General features: G+C 36.1%; 1 protein-coding gene across 1 annotated transcript in view; it reads right to left on the reverse strand.

The window, feature by feature from the left end:
* The window catches only part of LOC114663832 (ectonucleotide pyrophosphatase/phosphodiesterase family member 3-like), a 196,643-nt gene that overhangs the window by 65,867 nt on the left and 111,796 nt on the right, over positions 1-18,980 (reverse strand). The window contains exons 15-18 of the mRNA XM_051935499.1: positions 13,291-13,418; positions 11,985-12,054; positions 9,247-9,334; positions 2,442-2,614 (exon numbers count right to left, since the gene is read on the reverse strand). Coding sequence (XP_051791459.1) covers positions 2,442-2,614; positions 9,247-9,334; positions 11,985-12,054; positions 13,291-13,418 — 459 coding nt within the window. The remainder of the gene's footprint in view (positions 1-2,441; positions 2,615-9,246; positions 9,335-11,984; positions 12,055-13,290; positions 13,419-18,980) is intronic.

Consider the following 18,980-nt stretch of genomic DNA (forward strand, 5'->3'; position numbering starts at 1 on the left):
TAAGCAATGATAAACCATTTAGTGTCTCACCAGTAAATTTCTTAATGGAATAAGGCTTTTGTGATTCATATGGAAGCCCAAACCAACTGATCTCTTCCCTTTTATAGCTTTCATTCTGCCTTTATTAAATTGTTCCAAAATAATTCTTACTGATAGAGGAAAAAAGGGAGCTAATACACCAATCACCCACAACATTAAAACCACTGACAAGTTAAGTGAACAGTGTATAATGTTGATTATCTCATTACAGAGATAATCTGTCAAGAGGTGAAATATATTAAGCACAAAGTGAACAAACATTTCTTGAAGGTTATGTGTTGGAAGCAGGAAAAATAGATAAGTGTAAGGATGTGAGAGACTTTGACAAGGGTGAAATTGTGAGGGTTAGATGAACATCTCCAAAACAGCACATCCTGTGTGGTGTTCCAGGTATGCAGTGGTTACTACCTACCAAAAGTGGTCCAAGGAAGGACAGGCTTATGGTCATCCAAGGCTTACTGATGTGTGAGGGGAGCAAATAGTAGCCCATCTGCTCCACTTTCACAGAGGAGCTACTGTACCAAAAATTGCAAGAAATTAATCATGGCCATGAAGGAAAGGTGTCAGAACAAATACTGCATTGCAGCTTGCTGCATATGGAGCAGAATAGTCTTAGACTGGTCAGAACTGCATATACTGACCCCTGTTCATGGCCAAAAGTGCAAACAATGGGCATGCGAGTGTCAGAACAGGACCATGGAGTAGTGGAAGAAGGTGGCCTGGTCTTATAAATCATGTTTTCCTTTATATCATGTGGATAGATGGGTGCATGTGCATCATTTACCTGGGGAAGAGATGACAGCAGGATACACTATGGGAGATGACAAGCTGGTGGAGGCAGTGTGATGCTGTGAGCAGGGTTCTGGAGAGAAACCTAATGGATGTTACTTTGACATATATCACCTATCTAAGGATTGTTGCAGACCATTTGTGCCCCTTCTGGCAATGGTAGTCATGATGGCAGTGGCCTCTTTCATCATGACTAATGCGCCCTTCAACCTGAAAAAATTGTTCAGGAATGGTATAAGGAACATGGCAAAGAGATCAAGGTGTTGATCTAATTGAGCATCTGTGGGATTTGCTAGAAAGTCTGATCCATACAAATTACAGGATTTAAAGGATCTGTTGCTAATGTCTTGGTGCCAGATACCACAGGACATCTTCAAAGGTCTTGTGGAGAGCATGCCTCAACGGGTCAGAGCTGTTTTGGTGGCATGAGAGAGACCCACACAATTTTAGGCAAAGGATTTTAATGTTGTGGCTTATTGGTGTAAATGGTTATGCTTGCTGCGAAATTCTTCAGTTATACAGAGCATGGACATATGCATATTTGATTTAAAGCCTGCTATATTAAAATTGTAATGAACTAGAAAAATGTAAACAAATGTAATGGAATATGAAAGATTATATTTATTGGTTGACAATCCTTTGTAAGCAATTATTTTAAAGTTTCACATTAACTGAGTATGGTCCCCAAATCCCAAAGGCACTTGACAGAGACTAGAAGACACAAATAAGAATTTAAATGTCTAAGAATGGGAAGAAGTAGCGATGCTACTGATTTAGAGTATGTTACTTCATAGCTTGTGGCATTTTTGTTAGCTAATTTTTACCATCAGATGGTATATAGACGTGTTACATATCTAAGACTTAAACTACTGTTTTTTGCTTACAATTTGGATTTCTGGCCATGATTTCCACTTTTGAGACAGTGGCTTCTCATTGGTGTGGAACCTACTTTCAAAGCAAATGATAGAACCCAACTCATTACAGGTTGACTCCAAGTTGACTTGTTTCCTCTTCTCTTTACTAATATGTGTACATCAAAAATATAACTTTAGGAATTTGAGCTTCTCTGAGGCATGCTCTGTCAAGGAATAATAAAACTGCCAAGCGCTGAAAAAAAAGATGCCAAAACTATAAATTATCATCCAAAATGAAATATGCTATATGACAAGTTTAAAAGACACTGGCTGGTGTTCGTTGTAAAATTATTTTATAGAAACATTGTGCAGACAGTTTAATGTGTGCAGCTTTCTAAACATTATCTACTGTACATGTTACAGGTAGAGCCAGAAATTGGATAAACTTAGCATTACCTGAATAATGCTTGCATTATCCAAAAGACCTGGATAAACCTAGTATTACCTGAGTAAAAGTGTGACCTGCCCACCGGTTAAATTATTCAAAATTCATCTTTAACCAGTTGGAGTTGGGTACACCCAAGGTTACCTCTGTACAGTTGGAAGGTCATATTTTATTCCAGCTTTACCCAAGTCTTTTGGATAATGCAAGCTTTACCCAGGTAATGCTAGGTTTGTCCAATTTTCAGGCTTGAAAATGTAAAATATATCAAATGTTAATCTTAAGAATGTTGGCAACAGTTCAATAAAACATTATACCGTGGAGTTGCATGAACATGTCAGGTTATCACTTGGATTCAGGAATTTCAGAGGGCATTTTTCAGGTTGGGACATCTCTTGAGGCAAATTTGGATTATAAAATGGTTTTCTCAGCATGTGGTTCATACTACCATGGGTACCGTTGTTAGGAGCTGGATGGATTTCAAGCAAATCTGTTAAGAAAAATGATGAAAGGGTTAATTAAGAAAGACAGAAAGCAAAACAGGAAGTACAAAAACATTTAAAAATATTATCTCACATCATATGTTCAGGCAGCTATCTAATAAAACAGGGTTTCTCAAGTTCAGGTTGTAAATTTTCACCCCAACCAATTTTTTCTTTAAATTGAACTCCAACCTTAATTAATGAAGCTATTATTAATAAGTTTCCATGTTTAATATATAACTCCATAGACTAGAAACTGATTACGATAAATTTTTATTGAGTGGATCAGGACAAATTCATTCTTTTTGCTTCCTATTTTTTTTAAAGTGTTATACATATTTAACCCATTATTTACTAATAAACAAAAAAAATAGTGTATTAGAAGAAAATGACAAAACATATAAACATTTAAAGATAGGACAAAAATTAGAAATATTCCTTATGAATGTGATTCTCACATTACAGCACTTTTCTGGATGAAAGAAAGAGAGAAGGGAAAAAAGATCATCTAATTAAACAAGAAAATCAATTAAATGCCAAATAGCTCACTGATTTAGTTAAGAAAAAAATTGCAGCCATGGGGGACTCTGAGGACTAAAGTCGAAAAGCACTGTAACAAAAAGCTTTACCTCTCCAGTACCTTATGAAATCATTTATTTAATGTGTTATTCTCATACAGATGTACTTCTACATGCTTTAATCCCCAATTCAATTTAGTTTATGCAATTCTCATTGTTATACTCCAAGTGCAAGTGCATTCCAAATGAAGTGGGTACAGTTACCACTGATAAGGTCAATGTTCCACAATGCAAATAACTAGAATTAATTTTAAGATTTTTAAATCTTAAGCATGGCTATTTAAAAACCAAAAATATAGTGGATCAGTTGCATGCAAATGGATGTAAATCCAGAGATTTAACTATTTACGCATGAGGTATCCCACCAGCGGGACACAGTTCTGTGTCAAAGTTGTTTATGTACGCTGCAGTAAACCCACAAGTAAATCAAAAGCAATAATGGCATTTTAACATACTTGATGGTCTCTTCTTTCAAATAAATTTTAACTTTCCATGTTGTCTGCTCTGTTTCATTATTAAAATATATATTTGCACATATATACCTCAAGGTGAGCAGCACACCACAACCGAGTGAATCTACTTTTATCAAATCCCACCTACTTCAAGCCATAAACAGTGAAAGTCTCATTACAATTGGATAGCAGAGTTTCGGCCCATTCTAATGATGTATAGTTGTCTATGATTAGCCATTGATATTACATGTCACAGCTGTGGACAGGAAATAAATGGCTTCCTCATCTTTACGTGTTGTTATGTACAAAGCTTAAGTAAGATTCTGATCACAGTTTTGACTCTGTTAAAAATGATGAAGGACTTGATGCTAGGCAAACTCCAAAGTGTGGCAGCATGCAGTTTTACTGTTCAAGTGTCACGGATCCAATGACCATATCTAGACGCTGTATGCAGCATGTTCTCACTAAGGTAGTTTACTAAGCAATGCTCTTTCATTTTTCAACTTAGAGTACAGGCAGTGGTTCTTAGCATACCAGTCAGTATCATTACACTGTACTTGTGCCTCTCAAAGTTCATGTGAGATCAAATGCCACTGTACACTCATAAGAGAAAAGATGGCGTTTTAACTAGTGACTCATTCACAGTAGAATCCCCTGAACACATACACATGTCCCCCACCACCAAAGGGGTTAACTGTGCTATGTGATATTTTTTTATCCCATTTTAATTCATGCTCAACCCCGATCCCCCAAGGAACCCCCCATTTGCAGCTCCTTTTATTACATAAGCAGAGTAATACCCATTTATTTATAAGAATATAATTTCATAATGCTAAAAACCCTTAGTGTATAAAAAGTTAATTAAAATTAGCTGAGAAAAGACTCAAAAGCAGTAGTTTGAAAGGGGAGGTCTAGTGTGCACCATATATGACCAGCTAAAAAACACTGTTTCTAAGGCTGGGAATTGATTAAAAAAACGTAACTAATTAAACGAATAATTGTATGTAATTAATCGTGTCTAAAATTAAAATGTGTAATTATAAAATTAATACATAAGTCATGAAGTAAATACACACTGAATCTCAAAATTAATGTAGAGACAACACAAAGGAATTTAAAAAATTAATGGCACAGTTTAAACTGAAACATTGACCTTAAACCTGAGCTTTTAACAAACTACTACTTGAGCAAGCACAACCTGAATATGAATACCTTCCTAAAAGGTAAGTTGAAAAGAAGGCAATAAAAAAACAAGGCCAATGTATTAATTATCAAATTGGCGTAGCATATGAGACAAAGACGTGTCATAGTAAACTTTAAACAATCTAAATGACTGTTGACATTGAATGCACTGCTAAAGACTGATTTAACTGAAAGAATAAGCATCTCTTAAATGGGCGTACATTGAAATGTGTGTTAAAACTCTGCAAATACTATCCTCAGTTGTTTATCATTATCAACAATTGAAAATTTTACTCTAAGCAAGTGCTGTGTATGCGAACGGCAATCTCCTAGCAGCTTTGGACAGTTTTGCTCGTCTAAGAGATTTAATGCTTTTGGGGTCGGTAGAATTGTGGTGTGCCTTGGGATTTTCTGGATTACAAAAAGTGTGCCAGCACAGAAAAACCTGTCGGAAAACACTGCTCTACTTACAACTTTGCTCCTGGCATTGCACCAGGACTACCACAAACCCCCGTCCCCATCCTCTTTCCTCCCACTCCCCTGCACCTATGTCAGTCAGTATGTATAAATCAAGAAAGTGAACAGCAATGCTACATAGTGACATGTGGCTTATCGTTGTGAACCACATAATACGAAATTTTAAACCTTTAAATGAAAATTACATTTCATTAAATCATTTATGAAATTCCAGTGAAGGGATGGCATCCTGTCCAGAGATCATTCTTGCCTTGCACCCTATGGTTGTTGGGACAGGCGCCACCTGACCCATCACCCTGCTCTGAAAAACATATTTGGTATATGGATACACAGAGTATTGTGTTTTAACAACATGTTAGACTTCCACTTTTTCTGTTTTATTATTATTCATGTGAGAAAATAGATGTTTACGGTGCAAGTGTTCTATTCAGAGCTAAAACATCATAATACAATACAGTAACAACACATTTATATTAGAATTTACTAATTATTTTGTACATGTCATTATTGGAATTGTTTCAAACAGAATATATAATATAAACATAATATTAAACTAATATGTTTATCAGCATAATGTGTGCACAATTCGTAATTAAAATGACACAAACTTTACTGTTTTGGCATGTATCTAACACAATATTTATTCAGTAGGAACACCTAACATCATACTATACTGCTGAATCAGGGAATACATTTGTCAAGTACTTTTACTTTAAGTATATTTTCAAGCAAGTCCTTTCTTTCTTTTGCTTGAGTAGAAACGTCAATTGGATACGTCAGGTTTTACTAGAGTACATTTTTACTCATTTATTTGAATTTTTATATAAGTAAACTGTTTGAGTACTTCCTCCACAATGATTAGACAGTTTACAGTTTACAGAAAGGATGTTTACCTGCTGACAGTGATGCCAGTGCAACAGGCTTACGTATAATGTCAGCAAACTTAAAGAACTAATTATAGATTTCAGAAAGCTTAGAGCACTCCCATCTACAATGTTCTACATGACAGGAAATTCTACTGTGATGGTCAGCAGCTTTAAATTTCTTTGCGTAAATGGACAATGCAAATTTTTGCTGCTGTCAAGAAAGCTCATCATTGACTTTAGGTTACCGAATAACCAGTCATAATAATAAATACTGCACATGTTCTTAACTAGCAGGTGTACCTGATGCTTCCTGGTTTGTGGGCAAGCACTAACTTAATTTTTGGAACAAAATATAACCTATCCCTCTGTGCAAAATTGGGGGGAGATTAGCTAGTATGCATATCCAAGCCAGAGTATTCACTGCTTCCTAGGTTGGGACAACAACTAAATTCTGGAATGAAGCAGAGGTTATGGCCTTCCCCTATAATTAGAAATCGGTGCAAAATTTAGTGGAAATAGGTTCAACAGTCCAAAGCAGGAGACAGAGCTGGAGGTAGCAGAGTTAAAGATGCCAAGATGTGCATTGGGTGTGACGAAGATGGACAGGATTAGAAATGAGTACATTAGAGGGTCAGCTCAAGTTGAATGGTTTGGAGACAAAATCAGAGAGGTGAGATTACGTTGGTTTGGACATGTGCAGAGGAGAGATGCTGAGTATATTGGGAGAAGGATGCTAAGGATGGAGCTGCCAGGGAAGAGGAAAAGAGGAAGGCCTAAGAGAAGGTTTATGGATGTGGTGAGAGAGGACATGCAGGTGATGGGTGTAAAGCAACAAGATGCAGAGGACAGAAAGATATGGAAGAAGATGATCTGCTGTGGTAACCCCTAACAGGAGCAGCCAAAGAAGAAGAAGAAGGTTCAACAGTGTGGATTTGCATACTAGACAGACACACAATCAGCTTTAAATGTTAGACATTGCATATACGGTATGATGCACTCTATCTATACCATTATTTATTATTATTTTTATGTATTTGTCTTTTTGTTGCCGTTTGTATTTTGAGAAGACATGCAAGTAAGAATTTCATTTTACTATGTACATGTTACAGTAAACCTGAACTTGGAAGAAAGTGTTCCACTCTATGTATATACTGTATCTAAAAGTACTGTATATTGAATTTCAGAGCATTTACAGTATCTTTCATATTTACTATATTATTTGTTCTATGATCTGCTTATGCTTATTTTAATTTTTCTGGATTTGAACAAAAAGTGCAGCCATGAATGAAAACACTGTAAGAATGCCCATAAATTAGATATATACTATTGTTTTATATTTACACTTGATATCATCAGGTGCTTTCCAAATACAGCATCTGAAATCTTTTATGTTGGTTTCTTATCAGGAATAACCAACCTGAAATATATCTCACTTGGAGTCAAGCAAAGGTTATATTTTTTTTACTAAAAACTAAAAATCAGCACTTTACTGTATACCTCAACATGTTTCATCATTTCGTGTTGCATCTCTTTTTATACAACTAATTTAGTTTTCCCCATGCTTGAGTTATGGAAAGATATTTAGAGTTTTGCGACATTGAACTCAGGAATCCTGTGTGACCAGTACTACAATGTAAATGTATCTAAATATTGTAGTGGTAATAAATGGTAACTAGCATACTTATTATGAAAAGGCTTCAATGAAATATTTACCACAGTAAAAAACTCGAAAAACATATTTACCACAGATCAAATACCATGAAATTATTTTCAGTGTTTTTCTTAAGTGAAATGACATTCCAACATTCAGTCTCTCCTACTGTATATGCAATTTCAGGACAATAATGTAAACCATAATTGAATATCCCACTACCTATGAAAAATATATGGCAGCATGTGAATTAATTTAACCTTCAGCAGATTTTCAGACCTGCCTTACCAGCAAATGTGCAACATTAAGAATTTCTTTCGCGGAAGCCAAAAATAGTTAGATGGAAGGAAATCCAAAATGTATATTTTGAATTCAGTATATGTTCTTTGTTATAAATATTTTTACTTTGTATATCATTTACAGTATAATGCTTTCAGGTTATGATGGTGATGTCAGTCAGCTGTAGTTTTGACACTCAAAGCTTGCCATTCGTATTGATATTTTTGTGAATGGCAGTGGCAATGTTGTTATCTGCCATTAAGCTTGTTGCTGCAATGTGATAGTCATTGGTGCAAATTGTGACACCATCACCAAGCATCTACTTAGGATGGTAATTCTGGTTGCTCACTATCCTAGTCTTGGGATAATTTCAAAAGAATCAACCTTTGATATGTATCATCAAGTTTATTGTGATATGTCTCTGTTCTTGTTGGTTTGGCTTCAGATCGTCTACTTGAATCATCAGACTCTGATTTTTCCTCTCTTGCTCCCCAAACACTAGGTTTGCTTATTCTTTGATTCTGAGACTGCCTACCCCTTTCAAAATTCCCAGTTCCTTAACTTCTGGTTTCATTTTCTCACAATAATCAGGTGCAGACTTTCAGTTTGTTTATAACAGTATACAGCTCAAAGGTTTCATTGAAGTCAGTCGTCTATCTTCTCTCCTATATATCCTATATAAGAAGCAAGTGTATAGACATATATACAGGCATGAAGATTGGCTGAATGAATCAAAAGGGGCATATGCCAAAGACTAGAGCATAAGCCTGAAGCCTGATAAGCCTGGCAGAGTCTCCACTAGTAACTGAAGAGCCTGAAATTCTATTCGGTGTAAACTGTCAGAAGGGGAAAAGACTATAAATGTTTTTAAAATCAGCAAATGTATTTACTGTTCCAGAATGCAAATGCATGCCATACATATCCACTAAAAAGCAAACCTATCAGAAAAATAAATAACATAATCAATATGTGCATCTAACATCACGTATAACATTGCTTAAAACTTTGTTTCAGAAACTGGTGAAATAAAACACGGGAAATATTCAATTGTCTAAATAGCATAATTAATTTCATTCTGTAGACTGATACTCAGAATCAAGACCCATTCTCAGGTTTAGTATCTTTTGCTTATAAAGAATATGCCAAAACACTTACCGCATAAAACATTATATAACTGCACATTGGAAAATGGTTCAATTTTAGATTTAAAGAAAAATTTTGGTCCATATGCTAAAAACATTGCCTGTAATCAAAAAGAAAAGAAGTCAGAAACACTAGATGCTAAGAAAAATCCATTTTTTATGATAAAAAAATCAGTCATAGTAAAAAGGGTGGACATTGTAGAAGAGGTCTTCGTTGGCATGTGCCAGTGTTGGACTGATTCCTCTGCCTAAGATACCCTCTCTGTTTACGTCTGCATGTTCAACCAGTGTCCAAAGAGATCCAGTTCATTTGACTTGTGACTCAGAATTACATTGGTATGAAACTGTGCTCTGCAATTTACTTGCATTATGTGGTGCTTGCTTCTTTATGCCCATTCTGTGGACAGTGGATTTTATAGCTCTTGAATATTTTAATAGGAGAAGGAATTACATTTTGTAAACACTGACTTTTTTTATTTTTTAGAATTTTTAGGTAAACACATACAAAAGGTCTGTGGATATTTGAACTGTCTTGGTTAGTACTTTTTAGGTGGCTAAGCATGAAAAAGGATTGGCATCCTTAGGATATGAGTGAATCATAGTTGTGTTCATTAACATATTTTTATTTTATATGAATAAAATTAGATGGGATGCAAAAGAGGAACAAGTCACCTAACAGAACTGCTAATTATTTCATTTCAGAGAAAAGTATTGGATGCAATGCATAAAATGTATTAATGCATTTCTACAAGGGTCGTCAATTTTCTGAGTAAATATCATCATGTCGACGAGGACCACAGGGGTTGGGGGAAGAATAATGGGGAATACAAACTACCTCTCTTTATTGTATTGACTGTCATCAAAGGGAACCTCTGACACAAGGGTGGTATGGTCAGTGGAGCACCAGAGTTTACATTACTCTCCATACAGCCTATTGTGTAACACACATGGAGATCAGCATCTCCTGGACCGTTTCCAAGATATTGAATGCTTTCATATTATAATAAAGAATACTATTGTTATGATTATTAGAATTTGATGGTACAAATCTACTTTTTTTTCTACTGCAATTTTTCAGATCCAGTAATTTATTTCATGTTTGATGTAGTACTAGGGTGTTGTACCGTGTTAGCCATTATGAATGTAGAGAAAAGCCAAGCAAAATGACACCTTTTATTGGCTAACTAAAAAGATTACAATATGCAAGCTTTCGAGGCAACTCAGGCCCCTTCTTCAGGCAAGATGAAGCTTGCATATTGTAATCTTTTTAGTTAGCCAATAAAAGGTGTCATTTTGCTTGGCTTTTCTCTACTTTCATGTTTGATGAAATTCACCAAAACCTTACTTTACAGATCTACCAATGCATTTCAAGTCACTGATATTGAAACATGCAAGAAGTACAAATGCAAGCTCTGGAGTAATTTGGAAACTGAATATAAGATCACCAGTGATGTATAGTAGGTAGCATGTGGGTATGCGTATATGTACACAAATGCTTAAAGATTATAAACCAAATTCGAATTGAAAAACATCTACAAGTATAATTTCTATGACAAGTGAACACTTTCCATGCTCACTTTGATTATAACACTAAAGTTCTTTAATCACAAACTTCAATGGTATCACAAGATTTAATTTTCTGTTTGAATGAACAATGTAAGGAGGGATCCATAGTTCCAAAATTATCCAAAATAACAATTATTCCAGTAACAAAATATCCAGGCCCACTGCAATGAAACATTTTTAGTAAAGGCTGGCATTAGAATGCATACAATATTATTTGATGTTTCAGAAGGTCTGGACCACTTTCAGTCTGCCTTTTGCCACAAAAGGCTCATTGAGGATGCCATATTAATTGCACTCCATGCCATCCTGGCACACCTGGACAGCAAAAATGCAATGCCAGACTACTGTGTATATACAAAAGCCAGTTAACACTGTGATTCTATCAAGACGGACAACTAAGATCCTTGAAATGAGACTTAATGCCATTCTGTGCAATTATATTTTGAACTTCCTTAACAGCAGACTCCAACATTTACAGACTGGCATCTTTATTGCTTCTTCCACACTAACTCTTAACACAGGCACCACGAACGTTAGTGTGCTGAATTCCATGATTAATTCACTGTTCTCTTCTGACTGTATCCAGACACAGCTCTAATTCCATTGTTACATTTACTAGCGATGCCACCATCTTATGCGTCATCACCAACAACCATAAGTTTGCTTATGGAGAAGAGATCTGTCTCCTGAAACAGTCGTGCTGGGACAATAAACTTTCTATTAAAGTCAATAAAACTAAACTGCTGGTCATAAACTTCAGGAACCAGGAGAAGGACAACAAACTGAACACTGTGAACTGGGTCACTGTCATTGATGACCTAACACAACACATCTCAGCTGCCATTTAAGAAGGCTCACCAACCACTTCCTCAGAAGATACAGTAACAACATTTAGCTAATATTACAAAAACAAAAATATAAGTATTATCTGTGTGGCAGAGACAAATACATTTTGTGTACCTGGTACTACATCGAGCTTTTAAAAATCTCCTTCTTGACTATAGTATGTAAGATAAAAAGATTTTTTCTTATATGTTTTGTTTATTGCATGAGTCTTTTGATTTGATATTGTGATGAATCAATTGAGAACTCAATTACCAACTTAAGAGAAGTCATCAAAATAATGGACCCAAAAGTCTGAAATCTGTAAATAAAACAACTTTAACTTATTGTATGCCGTTTTACCTGCATGCTAAAATGATCGTTGTCGTATCCATGGTTTCCTCCGTTACAAAATGTATAGGAGCCTATTTTCCTAAAAAATGGCAAAAAAACAGATGTCCGTTATTAATACTAATACAAAAACATTAAAACAAGAAAAGCTTTTTTTAAAACCTCACATTTTGGCCTTCTTTCTACTGCTTACCTTACGCAGAAAAAACCTCAACGGCCACATATATTATATTAAATTTGATCCAAATAAATCACATTATTAGTATTTTTTCCATAATGTCATTGAGTATTTTGAAGTTTTGTTTGCTTTTTGGAAAAATTGTAACCACTAACATTTAGTTCTATTTATTAAATAGGGTGTTGTGTCATGTTAGCCATTATGGATACAATGAGAAGTCAAGCAAAATGACACCTTTTATTGGTTAACCAAACCAATTATAATATACAAGCTTTCAAGGCAACTGAGGTCCCTTCTTCAGGTAAGATGTAACAAGAAATGAATTAGAGTAACTGGCCATTCTATGAATATTACAGCCACTTAGTCTATTCTCCCAGTCTGAGCTGTGGAGCAGGGTTGCAAGATGGAATTCTTTTCAAGACGACACATTGAGAACTCCAAAATCACTGGAGGGGAATGTCTTATCATCTGGTGAGTCCAAGGTAGACGTCATAAGAAGAAATTATGAGGGAATTTCCTGTGCACAGCCAATACAACTCATTAATCAAAGAGTTCAGTACCATAGTCAAGCATGGTGGTGACACCAGAATAATATGAGGCTACTTCTATTCAGTGGGGATAGAGGCTCTGGTCAAGTTAGATGGGGATTTGAATAGCAACAAATTAACATACAAAACCTGCTGCTCTCTAGTGGGAAGTTGTAGTTAAAGACTTGTTTTACATTTCATCTTGACAAAGCCAGATCAACCAAGGGGAAAAAAGGACTGGCACAATCAGAGTGTTGACCAAGAATTCTACCTAAACATTGCGGACCCAACTATAGTGCTTTGTGCACAAGAAATTCCTTCAGAATTTGACAATGCCTGGACAGGAAGAACGGGATAAAAGTAGTTAAGAACCTAGTAAACTGACTTGCTGCTGTAACTAAAGCAAAATGTGCTTATACATACACACACACACTTGTGCACATGCACACACACACATATGTTTGGCAATTTTTAACCTATTTCTGCATTTTAAAATAAACCGGTTAAAATTTTTAAACTTAAACATAAGTAAAACACCAGTAATGTATAAATGCTGAATGAATGAATACAAAAATACATTGAAATTAATTCAGTCTTAAAAAATAAGGCTAACCTTGACAGCAACCACTGTGCATCGATGACCAAATTAACATCTTCAATCCTCCTGCTGTTAGCATAGTGATATCTTTTAGGAAGATTTTCTTTCAGAAATGGTTTAAATTTTTGAGTTGTATTTTTACACTGTAAATAAGTAAATAAGAGGGTTAAATCAATTACATCATCATGACAAACAAAAGTGGTATCGCTATACTTGATTAACCCATTTGTGTTCATGACTATATATGCCAATGACCTTGTTCTGCAACTTTCTTCCTTAAAATTTGCTTTGTGGCACACTGAGACAAAAATTTTGAATGTGGTTATCATTTTGTGTCTTTTGTTGTTTAAAGCACAGTGGCTCAGTGGTTAGTACTGCTGCCTCACACATCAAGTTTTTGGCCACAATAGTCTTGCCAAGCCCTGAGATATAATTAAAACACCAAATGCATTAAGAGGATCTTTCCATACCGTCAGTCTTCAACATTTGTACGTTTAACCTTTTGTGACTTTAAGTATCTGCACTATTCCTTTACTTTTGTGCTAGCAGCCTCGCACATTCACGAGGTTCATGGTTATGCACAGTAGAAAAAAAAATAAGAGGTATCTGACTAGAAGCTTCATTGGTCTTGTTCATCCTACTATCGTAGCTTAAAGATCTCCCCTTGCATTTGCTGCATATTTTCATTGTTTTGCTTAAAATATCAAGTTTTATGTTGAAATCATGGCCCCAAAAGTCCTTTGGATGCTAAACCGTAGTGTGCAAAGTCAGTGATGCAGCTTAATGAAAAAACTTCATGCTGAAATGTCAGCTACGAGTTTGACGCTAACAAATTGACCAGCTGGCTAGAGACTTCAAGGCTGCCAGTCCCATTATCGATTTCAGACTCAAGATTAAACATCAACTCACCTCTGCTTTGCTCAAAAACACCAGGATCTTACATGGTAGATGAAGCAGACATAACTGACAAATTAATTTAAGCCGGTGTGTCCCGATCTCCAATACCAGCCATGAAGGACAGAGTGTTGGAAATGATAATAATAATAATCTATAATAATAAAAGGCAAAGTCCTCACTGACTGACTGACTCACTCACTCACTGACTGACTCATCACTAATTCTCCAACTTCCCGTGTAGGTGGAAGGCTGAAATTTGGCAGGCTCATTCCTTACAGCTTACTTACAAAAGTTAGGCAGGTTTCATTTCAAAATTCAAAGTGTAATGGTCATAACTGGAACATATTTTTTGTCCATACACTGTAATGGAGGAGGCGGAGTCACGTATCGCGTCATCACGCCTCCTACGTAATCACGTGAACTAAAAACAAGGAAGAGATTTACAGCACGAGTCACACGCGGGAACGAAGGTAAATGACGTTAATTTTTGACTGTCTTTTAATACTGTGTAAGCATACATATTAACACATGTGCAATTAAACGTGTGCATTTACGGGGTGATTTCTCAGGCTTAAAAGCTCACCTTTTATCACACGCGGGAACAAAGGTAACTGACGTTGTTCACTGTCTTTTAATACTGTGTAACCATACATATTAACACATGTCCAATTAAACGTGTGCATTTACGCGGTGATTTCTCAGGCTTAAAAGCTCGCCTTTTACTAAAAAGGTAAATGCAAAACTATTTTCAATCAGTTTATTGAAACGCTCCCGTTAAGGATTGCAATAACATATTCGTGAGATAAAACAACGAAGTAGGGGGAAATGGAGGAACAGCCGCAAACAGCGAAGAGCAAAAAATTAATTAAACAATTGAGAACGGAGCGAGTTAAGCATACAAGCATGTTCATAAGGGAAACAAAGCACGGTGTAAAACGTAAGTTTAAATTAAGTTTATAGAAACGCTCCTGCTGCGGATTGCAATAACATATTCGCGAGATAAAAGTTTAATGAGAAGACACGAGGTATAAACGAACCACACGCCGTGGCGCAACGTTAGGGGCAACAGTTTCAACCATTCTATGATCTGCTTCTTGCAACTGAAAGACGGCACATGGCGGATGTTAGCCGACTTGCTCACCGCAACGTTAGGGGCTTCAACTATGGCGCTGACGCCACATCTCAGTGCCAACACTTTGCAGACTGTACTTAAAAGACACGCCCTCCTCACTGGACAGTTAAAAACACCAATCAAACTAACGATGACATCAAGTATTACCCAATCAAAACTAGGAAAGGAAGCATCTTCATAAAATGCGTGTGGGATGATTTGCATGAGACGCTGCTTTAAAAAAAAAATGATAAAAAAAATACGGGATAAATCCCGTCCAGTATTGATTCAAAACGGGACAAGCAATTTCATTCTCAAACGCAGCACGATTCCGTATTTTAAAGGACGGGTGGCAAACCTACAGTGCCAGGTAACCACCCGTACAATCACATTGTGATTCAGACTAGGAATGCAATGAATGTAATTACCCCGATCTACATACAAGGCGAAAGTCTTGCAACATTCAAAGATGATGGTTTGGGATAAGTACACCATACAACATAAAAGAGCTTATGAAGCCTTGAACCGAAAAAAGCAAGATCTCACAGATCGTAAAAAAAAAAATAGGAGGTAATGTCGTTTTACTCGCTGTAGATTTTAATCAAACATTACCAGTTATTCCACGAGGGAGACCAGCAGATGAACTCAACGCGTGTTTAAAATCCATGCTTCTCCCACGCTCTGTTATATGTCGCGTGTTCTCAGGTAGGTGCACCAAAATATTTATACATTTAAGCATGTAATGGGCAAACAAAAACTGAGGTATACCCGAAGGCACTGCAGTACTACTTTATGTAACTTTACTTCTTAAATTTTAATGTTTTACTGTTTAATAATTTATACGCTTCTTATATGTTGTTCAAATTCTTTTATCAAAATACCACTGACAGCGCAATGCACGATAACATGGAGTGAATACACCATACGCATCCGCCCACGGCTGCCCTGCTGTGCGCAGATAGGAGTTGATTCTACAATTAAATAAAATAAACATAAAAAGAGTAAAACAATCATCACCCATAAACCGTGTGTGTGTGTATATATGTGTATATATATATGTTGATATGTGGATGTGTATATGTATATATATATATATATATGTAGATATGTATATATATCTGTATATGTATATGTATATATATGTTTATATGTGTGTGTGTGTATTTTATATATATAAAACACAGCAACACTCATAACAATGACAACACAATTACATTGACAATCATGTTACGTTATTTTTAAAATGTTTCCTTTTTTTTTCATAACCTCTTTAACACAGTACTTCTCCGCTGCGAAGCGCGGGTATTTTGCTAGTAATACATAAATAGCTTGCCTTAACGCTAGAAGTATCAAAAATAAGGTAAGTGAGTTGGAGTTGTATGAAGCAGAGCATAATTATGATATTATAGCAATAATGGAAACCTGGCTAAATAACAAAGATGGGGATGAGTGTAACATAGAGGGATACACATTTTTTAGGAAGGATAGACAGAATAGAAAAGGAGGTGGGATTGCTGTTTATGCCAAACAAAATTTAAATGTAAGTTCTCTTCAGTTGGATGATGAGCCCCATCTTAGTGAGGACATGTGGCTTCGCCTGGAAAATATTAGGGAAATAGGTCTTATTTTAGGAGTGTGTTATAGACTACCCAATTCAGACAGTAATTTCAACACACATCTTTTTAGTAATATCAAAAAGGCAGGTTTACAGGGAGATATTATAGTCATGGCGGACTTTAATTATCCAAATATTAACTATGATAACCTTGCAGATGGAGGAGCACAAGAGCAGGAGTTTTTAGAAGTAATCTGTGACTGTTTTCTAACACAGCATGTTAAAGCACCAACACGGGGTGATGCCTGCCTGGATTTAGTATTTGATAATAATCAGGATAGAATTGAGGGAGTAGAAGTAATTGAACCACTAGGGTTAAGTGACCATAATGTAATACAATTCTCAGTATTTCATAAGAGTACAGATGCAAAGACTAAAATTGTTAAGTTGAACTTTGGTAGGGCTAATTTTGACTAGATGTGACATTGTCTAAGTAGGATACACTGGGATAAGCTTTTAAGTGTAGAGACAGTCGAGGAGCAGTGGAACAGGTTTAAAAATGATTTACATGTAATGCAGGACAGATACAGACCTAAATTTGGAATTAACAGGAAATTTAAAAAAAACTCCACATTGGATTAATAAAGATTTTAAAAAGAAGTTGCAAAAGAAAAAAACTGCTTTATAAAGCATATAAGACTAATGACTGCAAAGTGAATTGTAGAGCGTATGAGAACATGACAGCAACCATTAAGAAGGATATCAGGGAGGTTAAAAGACAGTTAGAGGAATAGAGCAGATAAGGCGAAAGAAGACCCTAAGAGATTCTTTCAGTATTTTAGTAGTAAAAGAAACAGTCAAGGAGGAGGTCAAGTGCATCAGAAATAGTAAAGGGGAATTAAAAAGATACAGACAGTGAAATAGCAGATGCCCTAAACTTACATTTTTCTGAGGTGTTTACAAGTGAGCAAGTTGATAACCTCTCAGAGGTAAACGCGACTACTAAGGAGGTACTGAGGGATTTGGAAATTGTAGAGGGAGAAGTACTGCTGAGATTAAACAGGCTGAACAAAATCACCAGGATACAGATAATATCTATCCTCGAGTTCTTAAGGAGGCTAGCGAGTACATATATAAACCCTTGACACATATTTTTAGGAAGTCACTGCACACTGGAGAGATTCCGAAGGACTGGAAAATGGCAAATATAATCCCATTATATAAAAAGGGTGGCAGAGCAGATCCAAGTAACTATAGGCCAGTAAGCTTAATATGCATCACAGGAAATTTAATTGAAGGAATTATTAAGGATACGATTGAGCAACACCTGGCAAGGACAGGAGTTATTCTGAACAGTCAGCATGGGTTCAGAAGAGGGAGGTTGTATTTTACTAACATGCTGGAATTCTCTGAGGAGGCAACAAAAAGATACGATCAAAGTGGAGCATATGATATTATTTATTCTGACTTTCAGAAAGCATTTGATAAGGTGCCACATGAGAGGCTGGGCATCAAATTAAAAGAAGGGAGAGTTCAGGGTGATGTTTTTAGATGGGTGCAGAATTGGCTCAGACACAGGAAGCAGAGGGTGATGGTGCGAGGAACCTCATTAGAATTGGCCGATGTTAAGAGTGGTGTTCCACAGGGGTCAGTGCTAGGGCCGCTGCTATTTTTAATATATATAAAAATATAGATCTAGATAGGAATATAAGTAACAAGCTGGTTAAGTTTGCAGATGATACCAAGATAGGTGGATTAGCAGATAATTTGGAATCCGTTATAGCATTACAGAAGGACTTGGATAGCATACAGGCTTGGGGAGATTTGTGGCAGATGAAATTGAATGTCAGTAAATGTAAAGTATTACACATAGGAAGTAAAAATGTTAGGTTTGAATACACAATGGGCAGTCAGAAAATCGTTATTAGAAGGATTTAGGAGTCATAGTGGACTCTAAGCTATCGACTTCCCGACAGTGTTCAGAGGCCATTAAGAAGGCTAATAGAATGTTAGGATATATAGCATGGTGTGTGGCGTACAAGTCCAAGGAGGTTCTGCTCAACCTTTATAATGTACTGGTGAGGCCTCATCTTGAGTACTGTGTGCAGTTTTGGTCTCCAGGCTACAAAAAGGACATAGAAG

This window comes from Erpetoichthys calabaricus, chromosome 13 (assembly GCF_900747795.2).
Source record: "Erpetoichthys calabaricus chromosome 13, fErpCal1.3, whole genome shotgun sequence".
NCBI classification, from domain to species: Eukaryota; Metazoa; Chordata; class Cladistia; order Polypteriformes; family Polypteridae; genus Erpetoichthys; species Erpetoichthys calabaricus.